This window comes from Diorhabda carinulata, chromosome 5 (genome assembly GCF_026250575.1).
Source record: "Diorhabda carinulata isolate Delta chromosome 5, icDioCari1.1, whole genome shotgun sequence".
Taxonomy (NCBI): domain Eukaryota; kingdom Metazoa; phylum Arthropoda; class Insecta; order Coleoptera; family Chrysomelidae; genus Diorhabda; species Diorhabda carinulata.
Window position 1 is genome coordinate 20,538,911 of NC_079464.1, and position 16,964 is coordinate 20,555,874.

At 34.5% G+C, this 16,964-nt stretch overlaps 1 protein-coding gene across 1 annotated transcript; it reads right to left on the reverse strand.

Moving 5' to 3' along the window:
• Positions 1-1,033: 1,033 nt before the first annotated feature.
• On the reverse strand, positions 1,034-15,825 carry LOC130893945 (transcription factor HES-4-B-like). The gene is made up of 3 exons (XM_057800405.1): positions 15,691-15,825; positions 5,571-5,771; positions 1,034-3,528 (listed from the first exon to the last, which is right to left on the reverse strand). Exons 2-3 carry the CDS (start codon positions 5,745-5,747, stop codon positions 2,494-2,496), a joined length of 1,212 nt encoding a protein of 403 aa, XP_057656388.1. The 5' UTR covers positions 5,748-5,771; positions 15,691-15,825; the 3' UTR covers positions 1,034-2,493.
• Between the last annotated feature and the right edge of the window lie 1,139 nt (positions 15,826-16,964).

The window sequence follows — 16,964 nt, forward strand, 5'->3', positions numbered from 1 at the left end:
ATGTGATAACGGATCGCCATAATCTATTTGGGATTCCAAAAGTGTAATCTTCAATGATTCTTGATAAAAATGGAAAAAGCTAACCGGATACTATTATATGGATACATTTTGATGCAGAACTTAATGTACCTGCCATTCGTTCACTATTAGCTTTGTTCGCGGTAGAGAACCGGGTCTGTAGGCTCAATGTGTGGCAGAAGAGCCGTCAACCTCGACTCTTCATCGTGCCCAACAAATAAACATCTCACGAACATCACTGATGCGAATTTTGAATAAAGATTTGAATTTACACGCTTACAAGGTTCAATTGATAACGGACTTCTTGTGGCCAGAAACTGAGGATATGGACCTGGACGATATGTGGTTTCACCAGGATGGTGCCACTTGCCATACAGCCAACGAAATAATGGCCCTTTTGCGCAAGAAATTCAATGGTCGTGTTATCTCACGTCGTGGCGATGTTAATTGGCCACCACGATCATATGATTTGATACCGTTCGACTTCTTTCTTTGGGGATATTTGAAAGAAAAAGTGTACGTTAATAAGCCAAGAACAATTCAAAAGCTGATGGATGAGATAATTCGACACATTTACGACATTGAATCTCAATTATGTCTCAGAGTTATTGAAAATATCGGATAGAGGTATGCCACCGAAGCCGGGGCGAGCATTTGGCCGATATTTTGTTTCACACATAATTATCATAGATCCTCCTATCATTATAAAAAATGTTAAGATAATTTTATGAAAACTTTTTGTTTTATTTACAATTTACAAAGCAAATCGTCAACAATAACTTCAATCTTGCGATGGAAAATATCACAATGCATATTAATGTCAAGCTAGGCTAGGCTAGGCTAGGCTAGGCACTCATAAATCGTTTGTGGCTCAAAACTTATGATGGTCAATACATGGGCATTCGAAACGTTTGAATTATATCCATGTTTGGAAAACTCATTTTTCGTGCAAGCTGTAAGTACCATATAATTATATGAATTTATCTGGATTTTTACAATAAATTTCAGATACTAGCGAAAAATATCAATATCACAGCCACAAATTAGAGAGAGTATATATAAAAGCTCGGTATAAAAACTGTGTTTTGTATTCCTAATTTCTACCTCGGGCGCATTCGAATTGGATGAATTCCAACTTTTAATTTTCTCAACACATTGAAAATATTTCGTTTCGTTAATATATGAACAATATCTAGTATATGATAATATAATTATGCAGTAAACAAATCTAACAAATAAAAACGAAATTAATCAGCTAGATTATTGGTACCTAAAACCAAAATCTACAAAATAAAACCTAAGAAAACTTTTGATTTTTATTACTTCGGTTCAGTTAGCAGCACTAGCATTATGACTTCATTTGTAAACTATATTTGGGGATGCTATAGGCTACATTGTTCATTGTTATTAGTTTGAAAACGTTTACACGTCTTTCCAAGGCATTGCTCCAGTTTTAGTATTTCTAAGTTGAAGTTTCCTATATGACGTTTGCTCGGACTTCATCGAGTCTCTTGAAGTTTTATTTTAACTTGGGGTAGAGATAATAATCGCTGGGGGCTGTGTACGGGCTGTACGTAGGATGGGACATGAAAATCCACTCAAATTTATTCAAAATTTCCCGTGTTTGAGGAGCGACGTGGGGTCAAATGTCGTCCTCTCCAGTAATTCCGAATTATTTTCATAATATCTATCTAGGTGTTAATTGTCGCGACAGGTTGCAAAAAATCGATAATGAATATCTTTTTCCGAGTCATAATCTTTCCTCTGCCGACTGCGTTCGATTGAATTCCTTCTATGGCAATGAACCACAGTGATACTACTGACGATATTTCGGAATGCACACGTTTCATATAACAACTTTTCCTTGTCAAGGCGTCAGTCAGGAGCCGTCAGAGCTAACGTGCACTCACCTTTCCATAACTCAACGTTTCTATTAAAGTTCTTTCAATTGTGCCATGAGAAGCTTCAAGAATGTGCTTAACAAGTTCACGAACACGAACGAACCCTCCGATCTTTGAGCAGTTCGTTGTTGATGTTCTAGACAATCGAATCCGCTACCGGCGGTCTTCTAATCTGTACTTCATCGTGACTTCCACGCAACCTTCAGGAAAAGCCGTGCACCATTTGCAAACGTGCTAAATGAACATGCACAAGTTTATGCACTTTTCACCATAAACTTCCTCGGAATGAGATGAAAACACACTTTACCAATGAAGATGAATCTTCATTCGCTTCAAGCAGATGTCCGTTCGCAGTTTCTATGATTCAGTTTATTGATAAGATGAATTAAAGTATTAGATATTGTAGGTTACTTAAACAAAAATAATTGAAGAAAAAATTAAATTACTTCTATCCAATTCGAACGCGTTTACAGTTGATTATTGCAAATAAACCAAATCTTATTTATAAAAATAAGACACGAAATTATGTAACATTACATGTTTTCCTATTGTAAATTCTTAAATGAAATCTATATCACCAAGGTCTCCACATGTCATTAGCTGAATCGGAAGATTCTTTAGAAATAGGTGATTCCTGCTTTATTTTTTTACCATCATCATCGCAAAAACTAGACGATGGTTTACAATCTGGAGTTAATAACTGAGTTTTAACTACTTTTGGAGCAGGCGGGTGAAAGAAACCATCATTTACCATAGTTAGTAATCCGTGTGATTCTGGACACTTCCTTTTTACTCCTCTCGTTATATTTTCTTCGAAATGTGCTGAATCTTCCCTCGTTTGTGCTTGTTTATATCTTTCAGCTTGATTAGTAATTATGCAGAGAGGTTCTCCGATTTTTTTAGGAGAATCTAATCTTTTATTGATTGGGAACTTTAGAGACTTAACTTCCATTGAAGGAGCGGCCGTTGATGTTATTTGGGGAACTTGATGATCTTCATTGTAGTGTTTAGTGGATACAACCGGTCTAAAACCTTGTGGTGATCGGCTACGCGTTATCAATTCATCTTGAATAACAGGACTGACGGGAGGACTTAAGGGTTTTGACGCGTCGGCGGTTGAAGAGGGTATCACAGTTGCGAAAGCGCTTGGTCTTTGATTTGTCGGAAAAAAATTGATGTTTCTGGAATTTGGAACAAGCAACGCCAATTCTCCACTCGGTAATCTACTCGGTATTAACTGTATACCTTGAGGAATCTGTATACGGGGATTATTGTTTTGATCTCCCGTATTGGATCCAATTTGAGATGTAGACGATCCAGATACAAACGAAACGTTACCAAAAGAAAATTGCGCCACTTGTTCTATGCCTCCTATACATTTTTGGAGGTGATTTACTACTCTTAATTTCATAGAGTTGTCGACGCCGTCACTTTGGTTCATATATCTATCTATTTCAGCTGCGCACTCGTTGAAACCTGTCTTGAATTTTCTTAAAACAGTGGGATCTGAGGCCATCGCCATAGCTAGTTGTTGACGTTGAACGTTTTGGAGGTGCTTTACGGCCATTTCCAGGATATCTGCTTTTTCGAGTTTCGTGTGACGTGAAGGCTGGAAAAAATGGAAATTAGATTAAAATTTGGAATTTATTGATAGCAAAAACATTTAACTTAGATAAGACAATTCTACCTTTTTGTTTAAATTAGATTATATTGTTTAGTGAGTCGTTTTATGTTTCACACGTTCTGCACCTATACGCAAAAAGATATTTTGTACCCTCATTGTTCTGCTTCCGAAGCACATCCTACTAAAGGATGCTATTTTCTGGAGTTTTATATAGCATTTGCCAAGGTATCAGCACTACTCCTTCAAGATACCCAAGCTTTTTGCTCAAATGGGCGGAATATTTGCTCTGCTATCCCTTTAGCTTGCTCGCAGATTATGCGGTTGTCGTCCTCTACAATTTAATTTTTTGTGTGACATCTGATGAAGCCACAGTAGTCCAAAATATGTAGTCGTTACCTTTTTTGGTAAGGCTATCTGCTTCCTTGGAAACTCTGTCCATCAAGTCAGCATTTGATCCATTGGTTCGTCACTTCTTTCTAGCTTTATCGATTCTAGAATCCTTAACTGACTTTTCAAATAGTTTCTAATTTGTGTAGAAAATAAGCATAACAGGGTAAACCCTATTACACTCGAGTAGTTCCAGTGGTACCTGCCGTATGGAGATGCCTGTAGATATTGACTTTGAACTTCTGTTCAGGAGAAACGTGCCTTGGTAGCTTGCACTTTTTGCACGCCCGATAAATAGATATTCTTAGCGTCTGCAGGCTAACTCGGTGTTCATAAGCCACGACTGCCTGTTGACTAGTTCTTGCGAAAACTGCTCCAGGCGGGATTTTGTTAGACAGCTCTGAGCTCTAAGCTGTCTGAGTTTCTGACCAGCGTTGACCTCAACGTGAGGTCTCGCCATAGATAACGACCTGGATGGATCCTGGACGGAAACTATTAAGCTAGTCGATAAGTGAGGGCAACAAACCGTACAATCTGCATTTATTTAGAACGTTGGCATGCCAAAGTCTGTCAAAAGGTTTCGATACATCCAGTGGAATTCCTCTGAATTCCCCATATTTCTGTATATCTTCAATTCATACGTAAGTAACATAGGAGATCTCTGGTTGATCTATGTTTACGAAAGCTATATTAATGGTCGCTGGTGATGATCTCAAGATTTGCTGATTAACAACTATCTCCTTCTTCTTCTCCTTGGCAATGACTGGGACTAAAGCAATTGGACGGTAGTTATTGGGAACCGTATTCTTTCCTTTTTTCTTTTGGTATGGATTGAACCTGAACAATTTTCCAGTCTGCAGGAAGGCGACCTCTTTTATAGAGTTTGCGTAGTTTTAGGTATACAGCTTTTGATTGCTCATGTCCCAAACCGTGTCTGGCAATGAAGTAATGGGATTGATTCTGTAAAAATTATTCTTAATCGCGAACCGGGTGGTATAATTTTATTCAGGCGGTATATCATATTTACGTAATTTATTTATTCATACACTAATTATTCACTAGCACTTAATTTATATCAAATTTATTTATACACTTAACATATATATCCTTTACTTCACTTTTGTATTTTCTTGTCACTCAATGTATTCACTTCGGCATCAGGTTGTTGATTGACTTACGGCTGCTAGACTCTCGCTTTATATATTAAAACACCCTTCTGGAACTTTCGAATTCTCTAAAATTCCGTAAACAAACAAATAGATCTTCGTAGAAAATTTTCTTGCAGAGAGTTGTATTTCTACGTGAAAATTATGTAACAGCCACTGAACATCCACCCTATTTACCAAATTTAGTGACTTCTGGTTATTTATTGATTTGAGGAATGAGATAGATAAAGCAATTCATCGGAGTATACCAAAAGATTACTATAAACATAAATAAAATCTTTTTCCTAGTAAAAATCAGTAAATGTTACTACGGTAGGGAACATTTGAAAAAGTAAAAGCTGTATAAAGGAAAAAGTAAAGATAAAGTAGAGTAAATAAAGCTTTTGAAGGAAACATTCTTTATTTATTCCTCATCTTTGCCTCAAATTCTATCTAGGTCTAGTAACATCTAACATATCAAATGATATAACTTACATCTTTATTCATAGCTTCCAAAATTAGAGTTTTGATTTCATTAAGACAATGATTTATTCTTGCTCTTCTTCTTTTTTCCATAATAGGCTTATGAGTTTTTCTTAATTCTGCCTTAGACATTGTTGATTGTGGCTCTTGTGATCTGTTGTAATCAATTTCGTCTTCACTAATTGGCATATTGGAATATATTTACAAATACAACTAAAAAAATAATAATAATTCAGTGCGAAGTTCATATTATTTACAAAATGAGTTTAAAAGTTTAAAATAGTGTTTAAATTTTCAACAGTATTCGAAAGGTTTCTGGATTTAAATTATTGATTATAATGAATTATTCGCTGCTGGCATCTGATGTTCATCATCTTCCAGGAAGAAATGGGATACGGCCATCCATTCCATTAGTCAGGATGTTGTGAAAGCAATATTTTCTACGTCATTGACTGAAAGCTCACCTGAGAATGACATAGAAAACTCACGGACTAAGGAAAAAATAAAAAGATGATGGTTTGAGTTTCAGTCATCGAAGGTGACAATATACTTGCCAATACAAAAATATGAAAGACTACTGAAGTCTCACTGCCATTGGAAAGTGAACTTAGAAGAAAGTGTTTAAAAAGAGACCCAAAAAAATCAGGGCAATGTTATAAGTCAAGAGAAGATCCACAACATGCTTTTGACAGATTTTGTTATATTTGTGTTCAAAAGGCATCTACTCCATAAGTTAAGAAGGACTACAGTTTATATTAGAATTAGAATATTAAATACCACAGCACATATAAATTGTCTCACTTGTTATATAAAATTATATAAAAAGTTTTTGCACTGCTTTCTGACCTCTCCGTCCAATTTATCTCAAAACAACTCAATTAATTTGAGGTCTGGTGACTACGACGACAAAATCATTACTTTCAGCACATCCTTCCTCCCAATCAGTTCAAATACTGTTTGCACAGCTTCGAGAAATGTTTAGGTTCGTTTTCCTTTGATAATCCGTCATTCTTCAAAATTCCTTCAATATTTACCAGGTCTCTAATCGCCCTTCTTTCAAAACATCCACGAACCATCACCGAGCCTCCACCTTGTTTTATAGTAGGGATTGCAAATGGATCTAGCATCCGTTCTTCCTTTGACCTGCACATAAACACTCTTCTTTCAAATCCAAAAACCTCAAACTTTGACTCATCGTTCCATAAAACTTTCTCCCACTCTTCATGAGTCCAATACTTAGTTTCTTTAGCCCGCTGTAACCTCTTAATTCTATTTTGACATCTTAAGGGAGACCACCCTTCCAAAAAGGTCAATATCCCTTTAACTGTAGAAGTACTCGAAGGAAAATTCATTGATCTCTGTTGCTATCTCTGAGTCCTTCAGTCGTCGATCACGTTTACTGATACATATCCATATTTATCTTCAACGGTGGTGGTTTTAGGCCGGCCTAAACGATTCTTGTCACCAAAGTTCTTGGTAGATGCGTTATTTTTCACGTTGTAGTCTACAGTACATAAAAGTATGTCTTGGTCTTATAGGTCTAGCTGGGACTAAACTACAATCATAAATACTGAAGAAATAGTTAATAGTTGAGGAATAATAAACAAATCATCCAATACTTGTCTTACTCATAGACAAAATATAAACATGCGCTTGATAAAGTATTGACCTTTGCTTGACAAAGTAAAAAAGAAATTAGTTAGAGTATATTATTTTGAAATTTGATTATTGTATTATGAAGTGGTCAAAAACACCGGTAGTGTATATAATAGACTGGCTCTTAATCAACCTATAATATGGTACAGATCAAGGAATTACTGTGATGATTACTACTGTTGTCTCTATAATATGGAAAAATTTTTAGGAAAATCCAAAAACTCAAAATATTTAGACAATTGTTTGTTATTGAACAGTACCATATTCAGATGATCTCCAATTGTCTGAACCATCTTAAAATGGAGAGATTATAAGTGACTCTAAAGAAAATAATGGAAGATAAAGATGATGAGGACTTTTTTGATCCGTGATCCCGAAAATGCCATATTCGATCAATCAATCGAATTTAAAAGTCTGATAAAAAAACAGTGCCACGTTCAAATGATCTATCATTAGGGGAGCGGGGGGCTTGTTGTAACAGGAGCAAGTAGTAACAAGTATTTTTTATCTACATAATAGAAGAACATTCGTTTGATTTTCAACCTAACCTACTACGTAATACTCTTTCTATGGTATAAGCACCATCAGGACCCCGCCGGACGGTGCAGGAAGCGGTACTGTGTAGGCGCTCTGATTAAGCTAGGTAAAGGACTTTTTTTTGTTTATACAAAATCGATTATCATAGATTTCAAGTTGTTTGGCAGTTGTTGATTTATACAAATACACTAAGCATTTGTTTAGTTCAACTATATTTAATGTTATTTTACACCAAGTAGGCGACTTTTTTTTTAATAGAGGTTATTTCAAAGTACCTCGCAGTGGGGTATGTTGTAACACTTTTAGGGGGTAAGTTGTAACGTGTTACTTATAAGTTCTATGATAAGAATTTATTTTATATCTGGATCATTTCATCAAGTTTGTCAAACCGTCGGAGCAAGAGCCCGTCCTCCTATTACTCGACAATCATCATTCACATGTAAACATCTCAGTGGTGAAAAAGCAAAAGGAAATCACGTTATCATGCTATCGTTCCCCCCCCCCCCACTGCTCACATAATCTGCAGCCGTTGGATGTTGGAGTTTATGGTCCATTCAAGAATTACTTAAGCCGAACACAGACAGTGTGGATGCATAACAACCCAGGGAAAACGATGACCATATACGACATTCCTGGGATCGGTAAGGATTCTTTGCAATGTTGCATTCTAATATTATGAATGATTTTAAAGCCACGGGCATATGGCCTCTAAATGCAGATATTTTCAAAGAATCAGATTTTGCTCCATCTTATGTTACGGATCAGCCAAATCCTGCAAGCAAAGAATCTGAAACAGATATGAACATTACTGCTTCCAGCTTGACAACAGATCTTCCTAATATAGAAACTTCTGCTTTACCTGGGGGTCAAACGAACTTTGAGCCGACTCCTGGATCTTCTGGTATTCAAAAGCAAAATGATTTCTCTCCATCTAAAATAAGGCCTTAACCGCAAATTGACTAATCGCCCTCAACGTAAAAGGAAATGCTGTGTTCTCACAGACACGCCAGAGAAGAACGAGTTACAAAAAGAACACGAAGAAAAGTTAAATAAGACAAAGAAAACACAAGAGACTGAGAGGATAAAGGAAAAGGCAAAAGATTGATGGCAAAAGATCAAGAGGAAACAGATAAGATAAAAATAGCTAAAAGACAAGGAATAGAAAAATTATAAAAGAAAGTTTCAAATTCTGATTCGGAATCTGAACCCGAAAAATGGTTTTTCTTAGCTTGTGGGGAAACTTATGAAAATTCAAACAAGGAGTGGATACAATGCATTATAATTAAGATGTGGGCACATGTTAAATGTTACAGGTTCTATCAAAAGTTTATTTGGGATCGATAGTTGAATAATTGTTAATTGGAATAGTACTGCTAGTACTTTCATAAATACGAAACAAGTAAGCTTTCATAGGCAAGAAGCGACAAATTGTTACAACTAGCCTCCCGCTCCACTACCTAATTTTCAGTTCTAACTACTGCAATCAATGATCTAATCGAGATTTATATTAGAGAAATCGGCAAAATCTGATATCTCTGGAATGAATGGAGTCGAACGTTAATGTAATTTTTTACAACAAGAGTCGTTTCACCTATACCGTAACAAATTGTGGATGTCTTTGTTTTAGTGGCAGGTGTATTGAATAAAAGAGCTCCATTCAATCTCCTGTATGTTCAGTTTTCATGTAAAGTGACCCATTTGAACAACAGGTTTCCATTAAAGCCATAATAGTACAAAAAGATACTCAAGAAAAATTTCTTTAGTCAGAGTAAATATATGATCTAGTGCTTCAAAAAATTTATTTGGTTGCCACAATTTAAAAATTTTGTTTTAGTCAACAGTCAATGAACAGTTATATATAGTTTGTTAACACGTTGAGCTGCTTTGCGATAGATAGGACCGCAATTGTACTTTCTCCTCTGCCTAGAGCGGTCCTATGAACCACAAGACGTATTTTATTTCGAACCTTCTTCGCGGCTTAAGGTACCATATTTAAATGTGTTTTATAGTTTGATTGAACCGTCCTGGATCCTTGAAACATTACTTTACACTTGGTCCTTTTGTTTTTTTTATGATGATTTTTGTACTATACCCTACACAATCTTTTCCTACCTTGTGACTTGGAGCTTTTTTCTTTACTAGGCAATTGGTTTTTTTAGTTTTGGCGTCTCTTAATTAGCAACAGTCGAAGTTTCTTTTCTCAGTAACTTTTTTGCTACACTGATTTGAGATTTGTAATTGCTATATTTTTTTGTTATTCTTTTGTAAAGAATATAGGCATTTACTATTTCTGTACCAAATAACAGCGCAATAGCGATTTTTCTACGCTCTATCAACGTCCTTCTCAAAGAATTGTTGTAACTTGCCATTTGATTAGACAGATTTATAAAAGATTTGTCTTTGTTATATTCGACCACGGCTTAAGGTTTTATAACCATTTCTGATCGTCTGTCAATGCTTATTATCTCATCAGCATACTTTGTAAAAACCATCATTATTTTTTCATTTTAGTATTGTTACTCCTTTATCGTTTTCTTTGCTAGTATAAAAGTCCCCAATAAAAGTTTCCTTGCAGCTTTCCGGCTAATTCCAAACTTGTATAATGCACACATAAAACATAATTTTTTGCACTTTTTATTCGAAATAAATCTTTTTATTATTTTTCCTTAGATCCTCACCCCATGGAGTGTAAAAACACAAAAAAAATTTGGGCTCTGAGGAAAGTTTATCAGTTTTGGTTGGGGCTCAACGTGTTAAATGTTACCGTGAATTTTTAGGTCACTTTTTGGTATTAAGTCGAAGAAGTTGAGTGCCAAATCATGAAATTCTTTGATTTTATAGGTTGCAGATTTTTTGTGGTGCTTGCGGTTAACTCCAATATAAGAAGTAGCGGTACAAATTTTGATTGTAATGACATACAGAAAGTACAAGTCAATCAGCATATACAATCGGGATTTTTTAACTTACCCAAATTACGTTCAACTAAAAATAATAATCCACTGAGATTTCGCACTAGCACATCCACCAAAGCGAGTTTTCTATATTTTTTTTCCAATAACTTTGAGCACAATTTTTATAAAATTACTTGAGTTCACTTCAAATGACATTCGTAGAATGATTGTTTAAAAAAAAAACCAGAAGAAATTCCAATACACACCGTGGGAATGTTCCCCCACTACTCAATTGGTCAGAGGGTGTTTCTTCTCATGTGGCCACTACATTATTAAAGAACGACGTCGCGCTGTTGCCATATTATCAAAATAATAAGTAAAACTACCCAAATACTATATTGCAACTAATATATCAAATTTAATAATTTGATATGCGAGAGAACTTTACCAAAATTATGAAAATATTTTCTTTCTAAAGAAAATTCACATACGTATTTCGTTGAATACGCTTACGTTTGCCATCTTCTGTCAGTTTTTCATTGCCACTTCTTCCCAGCATTTCATTCTTGGTCTTCCTTTTCTTTTTTCCGGCCTTCTCCATCTTTTACTATCCATTTTACTCCCCTATCTCTGCCTATTGGGTGCTTATACAATCCTAACAATTCTCTGTTTGTTCTTGTTCTGTTTACTCCATCTTCTTCAATTCCTTCAATTTCTGAGTATTTCACGTTCCCATATTTCTAGTTTATTATGTTATTTTTTATACATTGTCCAGGTTTCACATACGTAGGTACCTGATGATTATTATTGGTTAGTACATTCTTATTTTATTTTTTACATTTTTAATACCATTCCTACTTTTTGCTATTCTATTTTCTTTCTTTTGTTTCCTTTATTTGTGATTGTGACTCCAAAATATTAGTTTTTCCTGGATCTTGCCATGATTTCCAAGTCGTTATTTGGTATTTTCAACTTTTCCATCGTTTTGTACGTTATTTCTCTTGATAATATCATAGGCCTGTGATATATTTGAAGAAAAACTTCAGTCGTATAACATTTGAAGGTATCCAAACATTCCTTTCAATTTTAACGCGAGCGAACTTTAGATCAGTATTAGACAATCGCAGTATCCTCTCTGGATACGAATTTTATTAACCATTTCTCTCGTAGTAGTATTAAATAAAGGTCCAGGACGTTCAGCAACACCTTTATTCATATGGACACTTTTGTGGACACCGCTCCTAATGAGAACCAACGTCATAGTTAAGTGATTCTTAGTGTCGCTTAGTCACTTGAAGTTCCATTTACTTACTTACCCTTATTTTTGTATTGATGTGGCTCTAACGTATACAATTTATTGTATCCAATAGAATTAGTATTTAAGAGAGCGTGTGTGTTGTTAATGGTCTTGACATCCAACGAGCGCAGTAGTCAGATTATTGAAACCACTTTATTTATTTATATTTTTTGTTAATAAATAGTTTTTACAATGCTGGGAATTGTGTTATTTTATTTGCGTGAAAAATATTTTAGCTATTAAATAAGATTTACTGATTGCTCAAGTTTTTATGACAGCTTAATTTTTTTAATAATAAAACAACTAGTTGACGAGCTTTATACAATACTTTATCTGCTTCTATTTGTTTACATAATTTTCAGTTGTTTAATCCCATCATATACAATGAATAAATGGATATGACAACACCGCTGACTGAGTGAACCATGTGAAATATCTGTAAAGGTATGTGAAGTTCCCACGGATCAAGGTGAATATATAGAAGAGTGAGACATGGGAAATAACTGTTAATGTTCGAGTTCTCCAGGTCTCTGGTCCGATGCAGTGTCGTTGCATTAAGGGATGCATTAAATTAAGATTTATAATTAATCGTAATAGTATATATTGAATGAATTTATATCAGCGTTAAAGATAAGAAATCATTTTTATATAAAAATTTTAATGTTGGGAATTATTCATAATTTTAGAGAAGCTCAAACAGGAACCAATTAGGAAACGAAATTTTTAAAACTGGAACGGAAACATAAAGAGAAAAAACACCACAAAAATGTGAAATGAAGACTCACGAAAACTTGGCTACAACAAGTAGTACAGAAAGGGAGAAGACAAGAAAAACAATACCTCAAATTTTTTGTGTGGAAGAGAAGCTGTGACAATAAGAAGACAACGCATTAACCACAGCAAACTCATTCACGGTTATTTTATGTCGTCAGAAAGTCTTCCTCTATGCCAAAGTTGACAAGTTTCTGTGTCTGTTACGCGTATCCTCACTGACTGCAGAAAATACTTAACCTTAAGTGAACATTTAATCGCTCCACATAAATCAAAAAAGTCCTTGAGTGCTTCAAATATGTATCAGAAAACATTCATTGTCATACACTTGTTTCAATAAATTATTAGTTTCAGTTGCAGTTTTCCCAAGTTTAATGTGAAATTTCACACGTTAAACAGCTTACAGTGGCTATCCTTTGGCACATGCATACTTTTTCTGTAGCAACCCTAGTTTTGTCTTCTGATTAACTAAATTATGCATGTGTAAGCCATCCGCGCTTTGGGTACCTCTTTCGCTCACTTTGGACCAAAAGTGGATTCCTATGAGCAGTTTTCAGGTCTTATCGACGAATTATTAGAAATTTTGGATTGATTCATAATTATAGATGAAACCAGGATATACCTAGCTAAACTCCTGTAACGTAAATATAAACAATTCAGTGCATTGCAAACGTCGAACTTGCTCAGAAAAGTGATTTTGGAATAATGTTGAGAGTGTGTCCAACGACTACCTTCAGCAAGGTAAAACAATAACAGAAGCGTATTAAGCAACATCGCTTGAAATGGTTGAGGAAGAAATTGCAATAAAGCAACAGAGAAAAGTATTTTTACATCAGGATAATAGATGCAAAATGACTCCATGTAAAACATTAAAAACCAAGCTCTGCAGAGGAAACGAATCCTACATCAGTACCATCCAAAATCAACTCAACGATTTATTACACTAGAAGTTACCGTTAAGGAGGCATTTGAAGAGAAAAAAATGATTTTACATCAGAATAACATACTTCGTTGATTGCCATAACTGAAATTCTTGAATTCCTCGTCGTATTGGTTGAATATTCACCAGATTTAGCGCCAAGTGATATTTTCCTGTTTTCTCGCCTTAAATTTATCATTATCACATACGTGTCAATGCTTAGTTTGAGGAGAATCATTATTTGGAAGCGTTGAAAAGGTTGCAATATCGCAAAAAACGTGACTTAAAAGAAAAAAAAATTAATATATCGAGAAAAAAAATCTCTTGTTTCTTGATTAGATCAGAAACTTTTCTAACAATCGTTGTACACACTGCACTTGCTGGTATACAGATGCAAAATGACTCATGTAAAACATTAAAAACCAAGCTCTGCAGAGGAAAAGAATCCTATATCAGGGTCATCCAAAATCAAACTCAACGATTTATTTGAAAACAATGGTATGAAAAGTGTTAAGCTGCTTCTAGTTTTAATTTAAATTTTTGCGTACGCCGCTGGAATTTCGAATAAGTCGTGTGGCCAAACGGATGTGAAAATATTAACTATTACCCTTATTAGATAAGAGATGATGATAGAAAAAGACAGAAAATTGATCTTGAGAACAAGTGGGTGGGTGTTTGTGGAGAGATTAGATGTTGATTGTTAACCAATTTTATTTTTTCTATTTGAAGAGGTTTTCTGAATGGGATCGAGAATAAGGAGAGTATCTTATAAAAAGTTAAGGTGTTTATTTTTTGTTAGACCAAAAGACCTGTATTAGAAGTTTCTGTTTACTTTATTTTCCATTATCATTGAGTACAATTTTTGTAAACTTTTTTTGTGGATTCGTTCTGTTGGAAGAAGTATGTGAAACAACATTTTGTTTTTGGAAAAAATATTTTTTTTGCTTAAAAAATGTATTTTGAAAGAATAGAGTTAAGCTTGGTTTATGCAGCATAAATTAACATTGAACCGAATTTTCTCGGTGGTAATTTTTTGATTTATGTAGTAAAATAAGGATCATTATAAATGACTGATTAAGCAATAGAAATTCCCTGTATGGGTCCTTTTTGTCATACAAATGTGGAAAGGTTCTGTCACTGTCTATCAGTGTTCCATCGTCTGAAGGACAGTGCTGACTTTAAGATTTTGCTTTTTCCATACACGTCTAAAAGAACATTGCTTTTTAAATAAACTAAATCTTATTAAATACAAAAACTATAATTAGTTATAGAAATGGATATTTATGGTCGTTAGAGCCACATCATTACAAAAATAAGGGTAAGTAATTTGTTAAGTTAATGGAACAAGTATCTAAGGGACATATGGAATCGCTTAAATACGAGGTTGGCTCCCATCAGATGAAGGTTTACAGTTAACAATAAATCTTAACGAATACAATAGTAAGAAGAATTTAAATTGATAGATTTATCATTCTTCTCAGTCACATTGACATAATAAAAAAATAGCTAATGCGATACGTTAATGGAGCATAAAATAAGAGACATATTGTATATGGTTAACAGATCTTAAATGTAATTATAATACTGTTGTAATATCATTAAGAAGTGTGAAACGTAATCGTCATTTTGCAAAATATTTTTCAAATTTTGATTGATAAAACACTCCTGAAATTGCGTGCCATGTAACTCATAAACTGCTTTCGGAAAAGAAAGCAAAAAAATGAAGTCACATGGCGATTTTTTGGATTTGAATCAAAATCAAAAATTAAACGGAAGATATTCTTAATGTATATTTCTAAAATTTAGTCAAATATATGTTTATAATTCTGTTTTCAGCAATAGTCATTTGTATGCCAAGTACTGAAAATGCTACTTTGTTGGACGAATCTAAAAATTGCGAGGCGAGCAACAGACGAGTCCAGCAAAGTAGCATTTCAGCCGCGGCGTGCACAACATTTTTTAGACGACGCATAAAATCCAATTTTCAATTGCACTAAGGAAAGAAAATAAATAATAGAGAATTATAAACATTTTATTTATAATTTTTTCTGTTTTTCGTACCTTGCACGAGATTTATCCGGCAACGAATTAAGAACGGCCGTATTGCTTTCTTCGGTGAGATCAGGTGTTGTGGATTCGAGTATATGTTTTCTTTTTCATCATCATTCTTTGTTATTCATTAATTTAGATAAAACTTCAGATGAAACAAATGAAACAAATAATTTCAGAAAATTAAAAATTTTAGAATAGAAGAGACCTAAAATCAAGAACATTTAGATGCATTAATATATAAAAAGGTCTAAGAAATTATAGAAATTTATAACTATTTCTAAACCAAAGTACAAAGATGTTCTAAATAAAACAATACCACCATTACAGACTGACCTGACGAGTACCAGAACTACCTGACCTGAGCTAAAGATGGCGGTAGTTGATTGAAAAATGTTTCAAGTTTGAAGACGCCACGTTCTTTAGTATTTATTTGACAGCCATCAATTGGGAACGTTTCCAGTGAATTTGTAAACATGGATAAAATTGATCATCGTTATGTGATACAATACTTTTATTTGGATGCTCAACCAATATAAAAGCTCAACTAGATTGTACTCTGAGGGAGACAGCTCTTTCAGTGAAATATGTGGCGGCCGTACGACCTTCGAAGATCAGCATCGCAGTGGTCGACCAAATGAGGTAACGACTCTGGAAATATTGAAGAAAATCCACAAAGCGGTCGCAATTGAAAAAAAAAACAACGTTGTGAGGATATTTCCATCGAGTATTTCGCAGAAATAAAGCAGAATTTTTGAGCTGTTCCATAACCATGGATTAAACGTGGATTCATCACTTCACACCCGAAACAATCAGAACAATGGACTGAAAAGGAAAAACCGACTCCAAGAAAGGAAAAGACCGTTCCATCTGCAGGCAAGGATATGGCATTGATTTTTTGGGATAATTTTCATCGACTATATTGAAGAAGAAAAAACTATAAACGTCCAGTATTATACGAACTTATTGAGCGAAGAAAACAAGCATATCAGCCGCATTTGGCTAAGAAGAAAATGCTGTTTCATCAAGGCAATGCACCAGCTCACAAATCCGTTATTGCAATGGCTAATATAATGGATTAAAATTTTAATTGCTACATCATGCACTCTATTCGCCAAATTTAGCCCTTTTGGATTATTCAGTTAGTTAATAGCTGTTTAGAGAACCTTGACGATTCTTATTTTTATAAAAACGGTATTAAACATAATAACATAAATAGTTTTTTTTCCAAAATTTTTGTGTTTTCTTTGTTGGGCCAGGTAGTGCATTGGCAAACTGCAAAAAAG